The sequence below is a fragment of the Eubalaena glacialis genome, chromosome 7 (assembly GCF_028564815.1).
Source record: "Eubalaena glacialis isolate mEubGla1 chromosome 7, mEubGla1.1.hap2.+ XY, whole genome shotgun sequence".
NCBI lineage: Eukaryota > Metazoa > Chordata > Mammalia > Artiodactyla > Balaenidae > Eubalaena > Eubalaena glacialis.
In genome coordinates, this window is record NC_083722.1 from 20646272 (window position 1) to 20663345 (window position 17074).

Genomic DNA, 17074 nt, shown 5'->3' on the forward strand with positions numbered 1-17074 from the left:
TTGTATGTTCCAAACATAATGTATTCGTAACACTATATAGTGTTATTTTGTATGTTTTAAAATTTACCTAAATGGCATCATACCATGTGTATCTTTCTGAAACTTGCTTTTTTCACTCAGTATTACCTTTTGAGATTTTTCATGTTGCTATATGTAAAGTTTTTTCTCCTTTTAACTGCTGTTCCATCATTTGAATATACTTCATTTTAGTTATCCATTCCTGTGTTTAATAGGCTTTTAGATTGTTCCCAGATTTTTGCCATTATAAATCTACTAATAAATGCTTCCTCTCCCCTCAGTTTTTCTCCTTGGGAATAGCAAAATGAAAAAATGATAATATTACTAATGTTCATAATCACTGCCAGTTGTTGAAGCACTGTGGGGCCATTGACTGGCACTATATGCCAGGCTCTGTGCTAAACACTTTATATTCATGATCTTGTTTAATCCTCACAACAGTTTATTTTACAAACTGGAAAACTAGGCCTGACTTTACAAAAACATTGGCCAAAGTTCCACAACCCCTTAACTGATTCGAGCTCAGTTCTTGGATGCCAAAACCTTGAGCATGGGACATACTCTCGGGAGAGGATGAGCTCTCTGTACTCACTAGTCCTTCCCTTGCCCTGATGGGGAGACATTGAAGTCAGTATAGGTAAGTGAGTTCCAAAAAGTGTGCTGAAGGAATAGAGAACTAATGATCTTGATTCCTTTGAAAAGTTGAAATGTCTGTTGCCATGGTTTCCCTCTTCATAGAAACATTTTTTTGCTTGCCTGTCATTTTAGGAGTTGAACCAACTGAAAGGTTCCTTACCTTCACTTATAATGACCTTTAGGTGGATAATTGGGACAGAGTACTTGTCATGTTGAATTAACCTTTCACAAAGAGAAAGTCTAAAATTATCTGTGGGACTTAACCATCAGCTATAACTCTCATATGTATATATCCATAGTCACACCTTTAAGGAAGCTTTTGAGGGGATGTATAGTTAAGACAGGGGCAAGAGTCTTTATTTCGGGCCATTCGGGAATATTTGAGAATACATTTGTACTTTTTCTCCTTTCGTTCAGCAAGGCTGTTTTCAATCTAAGGTATCATAAAATGAGGTATATTTGAAGAAAACTGCCTAATGAAATATGAAATTAGAAGTCTGTGGATTGAGACTTCTTCAGAGCCTTGCTGATGGAAGCCTTTCTGATAAGCAAATAATACTGAGGATGATCATAATGATGGTGGTGATGGTAATGGGAAGCCTTTTACTTGCGTGCCACCCACCGGTTTACAGTCACAAACTGAGAAGCCCTGTATTTTCATCCTGCTGTATATTGAGAAGAATTGACACACACAAAATAAGGAGCTTGAAGGAAAAAAGTCAGCCCCAGGTAGATGGAGTAGGTGGCCTTCCTCAGAGTGTGTTTTCAGGAAGTTTGGAAAAGATGCCCCCCATCTTCACAAAGATCTGACATTCTACAATGGGACTTTTTCGGTTTTGTTATGCTTTTAAAAATTCTTTTATAAATGTTCAGAATATTAACATGCCCTAACAACTGTTAATAATGGTGACCAATGAGGTTTTAAAAATTCTTTAATTAGAGATTTAATGTGAAATGTAAGGTGACCTGAATTCCCACTAAGGTATAAGGTACTATCAACGTTAATGACACTATAGGTAGGTAACTGTGCTAGGTCCTGGTATCAGATCCTTGCCTGAAATGCTCTGATGACTGAGGGGGAGAGAGAACTCAAAGCTGCTGCTAAAGTGGGGAGGACAGCATGATGTAAAGACCCCCAGAAGGGACGCTTACATGTGCCCGAAGACATGTTGACCCCACTTAGTTGCTGGGACTAGCCCTGTGGCCCAGGAACCAACACCTGCATGGAGTTTGCTAATGTCCATCCAGTGTTCTGTCTACCATGTGCCTTTAGAGCTGATGACATCTCCATCTCCCAAGTGGGATTAATACCTTATGGGGTTGGTAGATGGCATTTTGCACACACTTAGCAGAAGAGGTAATATCTCTAACTCTTAGTTTCTGCAGTTTTCAAGCTGTAATTGTGCTTCTGCTTAAGAAAAGCTAGGTTGGATGCCTTAAGCGGATAATAGTTTGGCCTCATTCTTGCCTCATTCCTTTGCTATGAAGGCTTTTTATGTAGCTTTTCTGTTTATTTGTGTATGGTGTCTCTCCCTCCCCATTTCTTGTAATGCTGTTGCTTTATTTCTCTTCCATTCAAAATTTTTTTTCCTTTCTTTTTGCTGCATGGAGACTCTCTGCTGTACAAGTGTAAGTATTTTTTGGTGGCTGTGCAGATTCTGGCCATACTAGTTTACATTCTTGTGCTCCATTTGCTTCCGTGCTGCCTGGCTGATCTCCCAGGAGACTGTAGTGTCGTCATCCATCTGTGGATCCTGAATAAAATAGGCAGCAATTTAGAGACAAGATTGAACTTTACAAAATGGTTCAGCTTAGCAAAACAGGCGATGAATTTAAAATATTCCCAGCCATGTGCCTGAAAGCAAGCAGAGTGTTGATGAAGAGGGTATAAACATTCAAGAGGAGAAAAGTGCTTCTTCCATTCATGTTTAAAAAAAAAAAAAAAAAGACATGATTACTTAAACTTCCAAGGTTTTTAATTTCTGATTCTTGTCATATTACTTGTTTCCCAGAGTTGTAGAAAACTGGCATCATAATACCTTCTTGTATTAGAAGATTTTTACTAATCTGCTTTCCAACTGTTTCTGTTTTCTTCTTCTTTTTTTTTAACCTCAAGGAAAAGAAAAGTAATTAAGGATTCTTGAGCTTTGGAGTGAGGGTGTTGTTTATTATTCTTTGCGCAAACTTGGTAAAATGAACAAGGAAACTACTCCATCCTAGTTTTCTGGTGATAGAAACAATTTAACTCTCATTAAAAAAAAAAATTAGTATGTCTAGGCATTATGTGTTAAAAATGAGTTTAACAGGAAAAATATGTTGTGTTGTTTATATAAGGTTCTAACATTAGTCCTTAACTTATGGTAAAAGTGGATATGTATCACTATTGAGCTACATGGAGAATAGTTATAAATCCATTATAAAAATTGGATCAAACCAGTAAGATTTCCAAGCAGTGTAGACATTGTGCTGCTTTTGGATGCTTAGAGAACAGAGCCATGCATTTCGTTCACTGTCTGCCACGATGGGGATTTACTGATGTTTGTGATATCAGAATAAGTCTGTGTTTAGAGTTTTCCTTCTAAAGTTATATTTTAAAGGGTTTAACACATTGTTCCTCATATTTCCTGAGGATGTGAATATTGAAAATTACTTACTACTCATAAAATGCACTTTTAAAGACAAAGTAATTTTGTCTAGGCCTGGAATAATAGTTGGCAATGTTAATCATACATCGATTTGTGAAAGGTCCCTTTGGCGTGTGTACCTCTTCTGCTTCCATTGCTGACCCCCTTCATCTGTTGGGCACTTGGTGATTTCTCTGATCAGAAAATACTTAGGCATTGACAGATGTCCAGTAAGAGTAAACAAGGACTAAGACATAGTGTGAGAAAATTAACCCTTTCATTTTGGTTCAAAAAGGGAAGAGAGTAAATGTAAATCTGGATGGTAAAGCCAGATTTTTTTTTTCCAGGATTCAATTCATCTAACCAACAGGTGTGAGAAGGGAGAAGAGAGTGCATAGAAACCATCTTTCTAGAGAAACATACAGTATGTGTTCCTAAATGTACACATAGGTGGATAATCATATCATTCTTACATTTCCTCTTGCTTTGGATTTATATGTAATCGAATCATAGGAATGAGCCAATAAGATTGAGCAAGTCCACACTGTCTGTAAAACTGTTAGGGAAGAAACAATTGTAAAGAAAAGAAAGAAAACTATGAAGAAATAAAATTCACTTTTTTTCTCCATTGTTATACTTAAATCCATACTTATTCTCTCTCATGAAAGAAAGAGATTGTAAAACAGTTCATCCATCAAAAGAAATGTATAAAATCAGGTTGCGTTCTTAACACCAATTGTAGAAACCAGCCTGATTGCAAGCTCTGACCATTTTAGCAAAAGGCCGTTGGCCCTGTCCAAACATGGCAAAACTTCAGAATTCACAGATATGTCACAGAGAGAGTTTTATGCAGAATGCAACTGGAAGTTATATGCTCTTGTAAAGAGCATATGAAATGAAGGAAAGCAATGAAAACGCATTAGAATGCATCTTTCTGATATTCAAATTTTGTATACTAGGTTTTGAGGCATTAGAAAGCTAGACCAAGAAAGGCAAACTGGTTTCCCTTTGATTAATGTCAGCCATCAAAAATCCTGATGATTTTGTATGTTTCTCAATGTGTCTATAAAATCAGATTGAGTGGAATGGTCCATTTACAGTTGGGCATCAGTTTGTAAATGAGTTTCTATTTTTTATATATGTTATATATACTCTCATATGTAATTCTATATGTATTTCTTTTTATATATTTAAAAATTGTAATATAGTTGAAATGTCATTATTGTCATATGTTTTAACATGTATTTGGTATTCATTATAAAGGCTAAATAGGGAAACTTGACCCAGATTATTTTTGCCCACAAACACTTTTTCTTATAAAATCTAATCAGGAGTCACAGGAAAAAATTTTGGAAGACATCTTCATTCTATGCATTTTTTTTTTTTTTTAAACATCTTTATTGAAGTATAATTGCTTTACAATGGTGTGCTAGCTTCTGCTTTACAACAAAGTGAATCAGTTACACATATACATATGTTGCCATATCTCTTCCCTCTTGCATCTCCCTCCCTCCCACCCTCCCTATCCCACCCCTCTAGGTGGTCACAAAGCACCAAGCTGATCTCCCTGTGCTATGCGGCTGCTTCCCACTAGTTATCTATTTTACATTTGGTAGTGTATATATGTCCATGACACTCTCTCACCCTGTCACATCTCACCCCTCCCCCTCCCCATATCCTCAAGTCCATTCTCTAGTAAGTCTGTGTCTTTATTCCCATCTTGCCACTAGGTTCTTCATGACCTCTTTTTTTTTTTTTTCCCTTAGATTCCATATATATGTGTTAGCATACTGTATTTGTTTTTCTCTTTCTGACTTACTTCACTCTGTATGACAGACTCTAACTCCATCCACCTCATTACAAACACCTCCATTTCATTTCTTTTTATGGCTGAGTAATATTCCATTGTATGTATGTGCCACATCTTCTTTATCCATTCATCCGATGATGGACACCTAGGTTGCTTCCATGTCCTGGCTATTGTAAACAGAGCTGCAATGAATATTTTGGTACATGACTCTTTCTGAATTATGGTTTTCTCAGGGTATATGCCCAGTAGTGGGATTGCTGGGTCATATGGTAGTTCTATTTTTAGTTTTTTAAGGAACCTCCATACTGTTCTCCATAGTGGCTGTATCAATTTACATTCCCACCAACAGTGCAAGAGTGTTCCCTTTTCTCCACACCCTCTCCAGCATTTATTGTTTCTAGATTTTTTGATGATGGCCATTCTGACCGGTGTGAGATGATACCTCATTGTAGTTTTGATTTGCATTTCTCTAATGATTAATGATGTTGAGCATTCTTTCATGTGTCTGTTGGCAATCTGTATCTCTTCTTTGGAGAAATGTCTATTTAGGTCTTCTGCCCATTTTTGGATTGGGTTGTTTGTTTTTTTGTTATTGAGCTGCATGAGCTGCTTGTAAATCTTGGAGATTAATCCTTTGTCCGTTGCTTCATTTGCAAATATTTTCTCCCATTCTGAGGGTTGTCTTTTGGTCTTGTTTATGGTTTCCTTTGCTGTGCAAAAGCTTTTCAGTTTCATTAGGTCCCATTTGTTTATTTGTGTTTTTATTTCCATTTCTCTAGGACCTGGGTCAAAAAGGATCTTGCTGTGACTTATGTCATACAGTGTTCTGCCTATGTTTTCCTCTAAGAGTTTGATAGTGTCTGGCCTTACACTTAGGTCTTTAATCCATTTTGAGTTTATTTTTGTGTATGGTGTTAGGGAGTGTTCTAATTTCATACTTTTACATGTACCTGTCCAATTTTCCCAGCACCACTTATTGAAGAGGCTGTCTTTTCTCCACTGTATATGCTTGCCTCCTTTATCAAAGATAAGGTGACCATATGTGCGTGGGCTTATCTCTGGGCTTTCTATCCTGTTCCATTGATCTATATTTCTGTTTTTGTGCCAGTACCAAACTGTCTTGATTACTGTAGCTTTGTAATATAGTCTGAAGTCAGGGAGCCTGATTCCTCCAGCTCCATTTTTCGTTCTCAAGATTGCTTTGGCTATTCGGGGTCTTTTGTGTTTCCATACAAATTGTGAAATTTTTTGTTCTAGTTCTGTGAAAAATGCCAGTGGTAGTTTGATAGGGATTGCATTGAATCTGTAGATTGCTTTGGGTAGCAGAGTCATTTTCACAATGTTTATTCTTCCAATCCAAGAACATGGTATATCTCTCCATCTATTTGTATCATCTTTAATTTCTTTCATCAGTGTCCTATAATTTTCTGCATACAGGTCTTTTGTCTCCTTAGGTAGGTTTATTCCTAGGTATTTTATTCTTTTTGTTGCAATGGTAAACGGGAGTGTTTTCTTAATTTCACTTTCAGATTTTTCATCATTAGTATACAGGAATGCAAGAGATTTCTGTGCATTAATTTTGTATCCTGCTACTTTACCAAATTCATTGATTAGCTCTAGTAGTTTTCTGGTAGCATCTTTTGGATTCTCTATGTATAGTATCATGTCATCTGCAAACAGTGACAGCTTTACTTCTTCTTTTCCGATTTGGATTCCTTTTATTTCTTTTTCGTCTCTGATTGCTGTGGCTAACACTTCCAAAACTATGTTGAATAATAGTGGTGAGAGTGGGCAACCTTGTCTTGTTCCTGATCTTAGTGGAAATGGTTTCAGTTTTTCACCATTGAGGACAATGTTGGCTGTGGGTTTGTCATATACGGCCTTTATTATGTTGAGGAAAGTTCCCTCTATGCCTACTTTCTGCAGGACTTTTATCATAAATGGGTGTTGAATTTTGTCGAAAGCTTTCTCTGCATCTATTGAGATGATCATATGGTTTTTCTCCTTCAATTTGTTAATATGATGTATCACGTTGATTGATTTGCGTATATTGAAGAATCCTTGCATTCCTGGAATAAACCCCACTTGATCATGGTGTATGATCCTTTTAATGTGCTGTTGGATTCTGTTTGCTAGTATTTTGTTGAGGATTTTTGCATCTATGTTCATCAGTGATATTGGCCTGTAGTTTTCTTTCTTTGTGACATCTTTGCCTGGTTTTGGTATCAGGGTGATGGTGGCCTCGTAGAATGAGTTGGGGAGTGTTCCTCCCTCTGCAATATTTTGGAAAAGTTTGAGAAGGATAGGTGTTAGCTCTTCTCTAAATGTTTGATAGAATTCGCCTGTGAAGCCATCTGGTCCTGGGCTTTTGTGTGTTGGAAGATTTTTAATCACAGTTTCAATTTCAGTGCTTGTGATTGGTCTGTTCATATTTTCTATTTCTTCCTGGTTCAGTCTTGGCAGGTTGTGCATTTCTAAGAATCTGTCCATTTCTTCCAGGTTGTCCAGTTTATTAGCATAGAGTTGCTTGTAGTAATCTCTTATGATCGTTTGTATTTCTGCAGTGTCAGTGGTTACTTCTCCTTTTTCATTTCTAATTCTATTAATTTGAGTCTTCTCCTTTTTTCTCTTGATGAGTCTGGCTAATGGTTTATCAATTTTGTTTATCTTCTCAAAGAACCAGCTTTTAGTTTCATTGATTTTTGCTATTGTTTCCTTCATTTCTTTTTCATTTATTTCTGATCTGATCTTTATGATTTCTTTCCTTCTGCTAGCTTTGGGGTTTTTTTGTTCTTCTTTCTCTAATTGCTTTAGGTGCAAGGTTAGGTTGTTTATTCGAGATGTTTCCTGTTTCTTGATGTAGGCTTGTATTGCTATAAACTTCCCTCTTAGAACTGCTTTTGCTGCATCCCATAGGTTTTGGATCGTCGTGTCTCCACTGTCATTTGTTTCTAGGTATTTTTTGATTTCCCCTTTGATTTCTTCAGTGATCACTTCGTTATTAAGTAGTGTATTGTGTAGCCTCCATGTGTTTGTATTTTTTACAGATCTTTTCCTGTAATTGATATCTAGTCTCATAGCGTTGTGGTCAGAAAAGATACTTGATACGATTTCAATTTTTTTAAATTTACCAAGGCTTGATTTGTGACCCAAGATATGATCTATCCTGGAGAATGTTCCATGAGCACTTGAGAAAAATGTGTATTCTGTTGTTTTTGGGTGGAATGTCCTATAAATATCAATTAAGTCCATCTTGTTTAATGTATCATTTAAAGCTTGTGTTTCCTTATTTATTTTCATTTTGGATGATCTGTCCATTGGTGAAAGTGGGGTGTTAAAGTCCCCTACTATGATTGTGTTACTGTCGATTTCCCCTTTTATGGCTGTTAGTATTTGCCTTATGTATTGAGGTGCTCCTATGTTGGGTGCATAAATATTTACAATTGTTATACCTTCCTCTTGGATCGATCCCTTGATCATTATATAGTGTCCGTCTTTGTCTCTTGTAATTGTCTTTATTTTAAAGTCTATTTTGTCTGATATGAGAATTGCTACTCCAGCTTTCTTTTGATTTCCATTTGCATGGAATATCTTTTTCCATCCCCTCACTTTCAGTCTGTATGTGTCTCTAGGTCTGAAGTGGGTCTCTTGTAGACAGCATATATATGGGTCTTGTTTTTGTATCCATTCAGCCAGTCTGTGTCTTTTGGTGGGAGCATTTAATCCATTTACATTTAAGGTAATTATCGATATGTATGTTCCTATTCCCATTTTCTTAAATGTTTTGGGTTTGTTATTGTAGGTGTTTTCCTTCTCTTGTGTTTCTTGCCTAGAGAAGTTCCTTTAGCATTTGTTGTAAAGCTGGTTTGGTGGTGCTGAACTCTCTCAGCTTTTGCTTGTCTGTAAAGGTTTTAATTTCTCCATCAAATCTGAATGAGATCCTTGCTGGGTAGAGTAATCTTGGTTGTAGGTTTTTCTCCTTCATCACTTTAAGTATATCCTGCCACTCCCTTCTGGCTTGCAGCGTTTCTGCTGAAAGATCAGCTGTTAACCTTATGGGGATGCCCTTGTGTGTTATCTGTTGTTTTTCCCTTGCTGCTTTTAATATGTTTTCTTTATATTTAATTTTTGATAGTTTGATTAATATGTGTCTTGGTGTGTTTCTCCTTGGATTTATCCTGTATGGGACTCTCTGTGCTTCCAGGACTTGATTAACTATTTCCTTTCCCATATTAGGGAAGTTTTCAACTATAATCTCTTCAAATATTTTCTCAGTCCCTTTCTTTTTCTCTTCTTCTTCTGGGACCCCTATAATTCGAATGTTGGTGCGTTTAATGTTGTCCCAGAGGTCTCTGAGACTGTCCTCAGTTCTTTTCATTCTTTTTTCTTTATTCTGCTCTGCAGTAGTTATTTCCACCATTTTATCTTCCAGGTCACTTATCCGTTCTTCTGCCTCAGTTATTCTGCTATTGATCCCATCTAGAGTATTTTTAATTTCATTTATTGTGCTTGTCATCGTTGCTTGGTTCCTCTTTAGTTCTTCTACGTCCTTGTTAAATGTTTCTTGCATTTTGTCTATTCTATTTCCAAGACTTTGGATCATCCTTACTATCATTATTCTGAATTCTTTTTCAGGTAGACTACCTATTTCCTCTTCATTTGTTAGGTCTGGTGTGTTTTGACCCTGCTCCTTCATCTGCTGTGTGTTTTTCTGTCTTCTCATTTTGCTTATCTTACTGTGTTTGGGGTCTCCTTTTCACAGGCTGCAGGTTCGTAGTTCCCGTTGTTTTTGGTATCTGTCCCCAGTGGCTAAGGTTGGTTCAGTGGGTTGTGTAGGTTTCCTGGTGGAGGGAACTAGTGCCTGTGTTCTGGTGGATGAGGCTGGATGTTGTCTTTCTGGTGGGTTCGTCCACGTCTGGTGGTGTGTTTTGGGGTGTCTGTGGCCTTATTATGATTTTAGGCAGCCTCTCTGTTAATGGATGGGGCTGTGTTCCTGTCTTGCTAGTTGTTTGGCATAGGGTGTCCAGCACTGTAGCTTGCTGGTCGTTGAGTGAAGCTGGGTCTTGATGTTGAGATGGAGATCTGTGAGAGATTTTCGCCGTTTGGTATTACGTGGAGCTGGGAGGTCTCTTGTGGACCAGTGTCCTGAAGTTGGCTCTCCCACCTCAGAGGCACAGCCCTGATGCCTGGCTGGAGCACCAAGAGCCTTTCATCCACACGGCCAAGTACGTGGGGATTTTCTTGCCTTCTGGGAGGTCTGACGTCTTCTTCCCGCGTTCAGTGGGTGTTCTGTAGGAGCAGTTCCACGTGTAGATGTATTTCTCATGTATCTGTGGGGAGGAAGGTGATCTCCGCGTCTTACTCTTCCGCCATCTTGCCCCTCCCTCTCCATTCTATGCATTTTTAAACTTCTTTCCTATTTATCTGTGACTATCTAAATGAATTGGCTGGAAATTATATCCCAAGCTACTTCTTAATCCTTTTACCTATCAAGGTTGTGCACAAGGTGGATACAATACTGAAGAAGTTTTCATGACCAAACACAGCATATATTTTGATAGTTTATGTCTCCTTGAAAATTAGTTTTAGAGGTTTCACTTATGAATAGACCAGTCACACCACCTTCAACCAACTGTAAGGCCTGTTTTGGGGAGAACTATCTTGAAACTGGATTCCTTTCCAGTTGCATTGGATTGGTTGTATTTTTATTGAACCTGCAAAGCCCGATGCTTTATAAAAAGATTTTCCTCTGATTGTCTGCCTTTAAAAAACCTTGAAAGAACCAAATCAGCAAGTTTCATTATGTTCAGGAAGACCAGTCTGGATTTAAGTTCTATTGCTCACCATTTTAAATCTCCTTTTTCTCTCAATAATAAATAATAGCAAAAGGATATTATTTTTAAAAATGACATAAGATTGTCAAAACTGTAAAGCTGTTTGCTTTAAAAGTCAGTATGAAACAATTTATTCTTTGAACCTTGTTATCAACCTGTGGATTTTTTTTTTTTTTTGAGAAAGCTTTAGATGACAATCTATTAAGTGAAATGAAAGTCTACAAACTAAGTTCTTTCAGTTATGTTATATCTTAGTTTACAAGAATACCAGTTTCCAGTATCAAAGCAGTTAACACCCCTAAAATCCATCCGTTTATTGATCACAAGTGGTGAGGCAGGAGGGATGCTGGGCTGACCTTAATAACTGGCTCTGTCCCGGGCCCTGCTCCTCTTGACTTGAGTGGTTGTCCTTATCATCTCCATGACTCAGTTTCTTCCTTGCAATTTGTTTGTGGAGGTGATGACAAAGGTCCCCTCCAGCTTTGACACGAGTTATTGTGTTGAGGGAGAAGCTGATGTCTTCCTTAAGGTTTGACTTAACATAATCAACAGTTGACACCAATGCTAGAAAAATGCTCTAAGAAGTTTTGGCCATGGTTTGGGTTTTGGTCTCCTTTTTTAAAAGGAAAAGAAGGATCAAAGATGTCTTACTGAGAAGTGACAGCAGATAGACTTCTAAATCATGGCAACGTCTTTCTTTGGTCTTTGGTCTATGGTCTTTGCGCATAATGTAAAGATCAAAATTTTTGTGGCAGAAATGTGAAACAAAACAGTTAAACTGCTTAAATCATTAAGATGACAGAGTTTGGTGTTGCTTATATTGATGTTGCTGTGATAATGAACAGTGAATAACTGTGTTTTCAATTTTTAGCGACTGATTTTTACAGTCTTTCATTCTTATTCCTTATATCTGTTTTAACATCCTCGTGTGCAGCTTGGAGTTAAATCCTGTATCGTTCATTGTTCCTTTTAGCTATAAAAATAGAATTTAACTGAATAGGGCTGGGGGAAAGAAGTTGGCTGTATCATTTGAGAAAGTGGTAAACATTTAGAAATGTCTTGGCTTAGTCTTTTCAGTCTGGCTGTCAGATGTTACTAACCATCCTCTGAAGAAGTAAATACTGAGCGTAAAATTGATCCCAAATATTACCCCCCCAACAATGTTTCTAAACTTTGAAAGTTAAATTTTCTGGGAATAGCTGTCTAAGTACTTTCTTTATTTTATTGCTAGATGACTCCTAAATCCAAAAGGAAGACTATCCATAGCCGAATGCTGCGGCCTGTTTCCAGGGCATTTGGTAAGTGAGTATTTTGCTAATGCCAGTCATTTCCTTATAACTGTGAAACACCCCTCAGCAAGAATCTCGGACCACTTCATGGATATTTCTTAGGGATGCTCTAAGTGAGTAAATATTGAGAAAGAGAGTTAAGTGATTTGTGAATGGGTGTTTGCTATTCAGTGATAGACTAAAAATTACTTTTAGGAACTTTTTTATCCATCTCTATGCAGTAAGCTTCAACCTGGGGCTTTGCTTTATTTTAGAAATGGAATTTGATCTTGATAAAGCCCTGGAAGAAGTGCCAATTCACATTGAAGACCCGCCTTTCCCATCCATCAGACAAGAGAAGCAGAGCTCAGGGTTTATCTCTGACTTGCCGTCCGAGGAAGGAAAGAAGCTGGAGCACTTTACCAAGTTAAGACCAAAACGGACTAAGAAGCAGCAGTCCACGCACGCAGCGGTAGGTGGGCTGGAGGGGCCCCGTCTCTCCCTCACCCTGTCCTCCTCCGGGGAAACCTGGAGAGTCTTATAAAAGCGCGTTGCGTACCTGAAAGCTTGTAGTTCAGGAGAATAGAACCTCTCCGTGTGTGTGATATTCACATAAAATGTCTCACGTGGTGCTCAACAATTTTGGAAAAGACAACACTGTAAGGTTTTCAACTCTTTAGAACAGAGTTGCCCCTTGGAAGTCGTTAGAAAAATATCAGTCATGTGGGTGAGATAAAAAGGCTACATCTATAGAATTTTATAGTGTCCGGGTGTGAAAAGATGGAAAATAAGTACTAAAGAATTGATTTGTGATTAAAAATTGTTTGCATTTGATTTTGGACTGCACCCATATACTCCCCGACCTCCGTGTTCTGACCTGCTCTGGTGCCCTGGCTTTTGATAACCCACAAGCTGAGTGGCGGAGAAGAGGCCGTACCTGGGAGGACCATGCAGGCGGCATGCCTCTCAGCATCCTGCTCTCCGCTCAGGAGAGGACTGAATTGTTGGCGCTAAGGAGCCTTAATGCAATTGACCCCATGTCTGTCTTTGGTTAGCGTCTTTTCTCTCCTTTGCAGTCAGACTTCTTGAAAAAGTTTGTCTTTGCCTGTGGTCTTTCTCCCTCACCTTCCTGTCACTCTGCAAGCCCGCCAAAATCTTCATTCTGTACCTACCCACCTCTGAAACTACCCTGCCAAGGTCACTGCTAACCTAATCTTGTGGACACTTGTCAGCTGTCAGCCTACTTGACATCTCAGCAGTTACTTGACCCAGAAAGCTCCATCCTTCTGTGGGCCTCTGAGTCATCACTCTCTTTTCTTTCCTATTCACCTCTCCAGTGATGCCTTTTCAGTTTTCCTCTGCCTGGCCTCTGAGTGTATTATTTGTCTCGGTGATGTCATCTAAACCCGTGGTTTCAGTTTCCCTGTTGTTGACTCCTACCTCCTCTGCTGAACTCCATATTCAGATATTCACCTGCCTCCTGAACTTGAAAGTCCCGGAGCACCTCAGGTTCAACAAATTCAAAACTGGGAGCCTATCTTTCTCTATAAACCTGCCCTGCCCCACAAGGAGCATCACCAGTCAACAAGCTAGAAACCCAGATATGATCCCGAACACCAGCTCCCCACTGCCAGCCCTACTTGCTCCTCACCTTCTTCCTTTCTCCTCGGCATCCCTGCATCCCTCACTCTCATCCTGTTTCAGGACTCCAGTGATGCAGCCTTTTTGTCATTGCTTCCTCTCTCCCCCCCCCCGCCCCCACCCCTGCATCCCCCTACCCTTAGCTCCTAGGTGGATAACTACTCATTTTGCAGACCTCCACTGAGGCAAGACTTCTCCCAGGAAGCCCCCCCTGTCTCTACCTCTGTTCTCCCACATGGCTGGGGGCGCACGACTCCAGGGAAGGTCGTTCTCCCACACTAGTTGTGTGCAGTGCACAGCCTGAGCAACCGTCCATGGAGGCCCTGCTCCCTCAGTGCCTGGCTTTCACCCTGTTACAGCCCTCGCCGTACAGTGTTTTCTAAGCACGCTTTCCTCCTTGTGTATAAGCTCTGTGTAGGAAGGTGTGTGGTTTATCATCCATGGTTGTATACTGAGCGCTTAGTATGAATTTATTCAATACAATGTAGCAGGCGTTCAATACTCACTGGATGATAGGTGGTTGACTGGAGTTGTAGATGGATAAAAGTCACAACCAGTTATCTGCATGGTCAGTCATTTGCTCATTCCAGATCCAGGTTGGGTGTATTTGGTTGATTTCTCTCATTTGATTCTGAATATCTTGATATGGTTTCAAAAAAGCAAAAGAAAAAAATTTTAGTAAATTGTTTTCTTTTCCAACTTAACTTGATTTTAACTTTTTATTGCACTGTTACATATTCTTCGAGGAATAAACTTTTTTCTTTTTTAAATAAGGGAAAGGCCTTTCAGATGGGGAAAAAGACAACATCCCGCACTCCAGATTCTACATGGTTACTGAATAAATGGTTCCTCTGGCTCTTTCCCTGTGGAGGGTCATTAGCAGTATAGCTTGTATGTGACATGATGGTTTAAGGTTCCCCTTGATTAAGTCAGTGACCCAGGGAAAGAGAACGTCGTGTTCTTTTTTTTCTTTACCCATTTGAAAAACGAGAAAGAAGGGAAGAAAGCTGTGACAGAGTCTTGGTGGAGGAGTGTACTTAGGTCTATTCTAGAGCGATTTCAACCTTGTCCACAGAAAAGCTCAGACTCACAGGGTTGGCAAACCCCAGGCTGCTCCATCCTAGGGACTCTGTAGCACAAGGGTATGTCCTAGGATAATGGATTATGGTCCTGGGTCTAAATAGATCTTCCCAGAGGCTTGGTAGCCTGAGAGACGTGCACAGCTTATTCTCCCTTGGGTTCGCAGTGAAAACATGCTGCCTAATGGTTTCACAGAGCTTGTGATTTTCAGAGTGCTCTCACATTGAACACCTCTGTGAAGCTGCCACACTGGCCCCATTGTCCGCATTTTCCAGTGGAGGAGGGTGAGAAGGCTGCAGTATTTAGTAGCAGCAGTCATTTAATATTATCGTTTCGGTTTTGTTTTGATGGATTGAGTAGCCTTAGTCCACCCTAAATCGATCTTAGCTTTTCTAGAGCTTGTCCTTGACCCCTAATGCCCCTAATGCGCTTTTCTGGATGTCAGAACTCTCAAAGCCAAGGTATGGAGGCTGTTTTTACTTTCAGCATTTCTAATACCAAATGTGTGGTTTTCTTCCCCCGACACCTGCTAATTCTTCAACTCTGGACAACAACTGGGTGTCCCACGATTCAATTCAATTCTGACCCCTCAGGTGAAGGGCTCAGCGGTACCCTCACTTCAGATACCAGTCTCAGGTTGCCTCCGGTACTTCTGACCAACCGACTTCATGGGAGGTTCCCATGCCCCCCTCCTTAGGTTAGATAATTTGCTAGAATGGCTCAGAATACTCAAGAGGACACTTTACTATTACTGGTTTATTATAAAGGATACTGTCAACTGAAATAAAAACATGCAGTGTGAGAGCTGTGAGTTTCAGTTTTATTTGGGGACTTTCTGAGGACTATAGCCTGGGAGACAGCCTCTCCAAAGACTCTGAGGAACTGCTCAAAGAGGTGGGGGGAAGGTCAGCATATGTGTGATTTTGGAGAATGGGTACGTGCAGTCAAGCACACATCTTGGTAGAAGGTTGCTGCTGGTCACGGAGCACAGATATCTTAACGATTGTAGTGCTTTTTTAAGTATGGGACGATGCAAGAAATTGGGTTCATAAAATTTTCTCTTGAAAATATTTAACTATATGAAGGCCTGTTCTGCCAGTTTTCCCAGAGCACAGAGGGCCTCATTCCTGATCTGCACCCTGAACTCCTTTTGGGTGTGTTGAAGGTCAGCGACTGCAGTGGCTAACGGCTTAATTCCTGTAGAGCCACATGGCAAGCGACAATCTTTAGTTGGCAGTTGTTACCCATACTGACCAACTGGCTATAAATCAAAGGTTCCCACAATCCTTCTTGGGTTTGATGTATTTGTTATAGCAGCTCACGGAACCCAGACCTTACTTACTGGATTACTAGTTTATTATAAAAGGATGTAACTCAGGAACAGCCAGATGGAGGAGATGCTTAGGGAAAGATACGTGAGAAGGGGCACGGAGTTTCCATGCCCTCTCCCAGCACATCACACTCCCTGCATCTCCACATGTTCACCAACCCAGAAGCTCTCCGAACCTTGTCCTTTGGGGTTTTTATGGGGACGTCATTACACAGTCATAACTGAGTAAATCACTGGCCATTGGTGACTGATTGAACTTCTGGGCCCTATCACCTCCCTAAAGTGCAGGGAGTGGGACTGAAAATTCAAACCCTCTAATCACATGGTTGGGTCTCCTGGCTGTCAGCCCCCATTTTTAGGTGGGTTCCAAAGTCACCTCATTAACATAACCAAAACACCTTTATGGCTCTCATTAGTTAGCAAATTCCAAGCATTTAGGAGCTCTGTGCCAGAAATGGGGATGAAGACCAAATATGTATTTCTTACTGTAAATCACTGTATCACAACTATCTTCATAACATAGTTGGGATGCTCTCTCTCCTTTCCTAGTCTCTGGAACAGTTTGCATGTATTATAGATTTTCTGTTCCTCTCCCGGGAAGCCACCTGGGCCTGATATGCTGTCTGTGTGCATGTCATGCTGATATGTCGACTTTTTTAAACTAGGGATTTGGTTTCTTTTGTTATAGATCTGTTGATGAAAAAGATTAATAGTCAATCTAAGAAAGAAATGGAAAATTTTATTTCAGCCAACCTGAGGATTATAACCCGGGAGACAGTTTTTCAGAAAGCTCTGAGGACTCTTCTGCCTGTTAGAGGTCAAAACACAGTTAT

General features: G+C 39.6%; 1 protein-coding gene across 3 annotated transcripts in view; it reads left to right on the forward strand.

The window, feature by feature from the left end:
• Positions 1–17074, forward strand: part of CARMIL1 (capping protein regulator and myosin 1 linker 1) — a 325537-nt gene that overhangs the window by 282155 nt on the left and 26308 nt on the right. For all 3 annotated transcript variants that reach the window (XM_061195770.1, XM_061195771.1, XM_061195772.1), the window contains exons 30-31: positions 12154–12220; positions 12466–12662. In XM_061195770.1, the coding sequence (XP_061051753.1) occupies positions 12154–12220; positions 12466–12662 (264 nt within the window). The remainder of the gene's footprint in view (positions 1–12153; positions 12221–12465; positions 12663–17074) is intronic.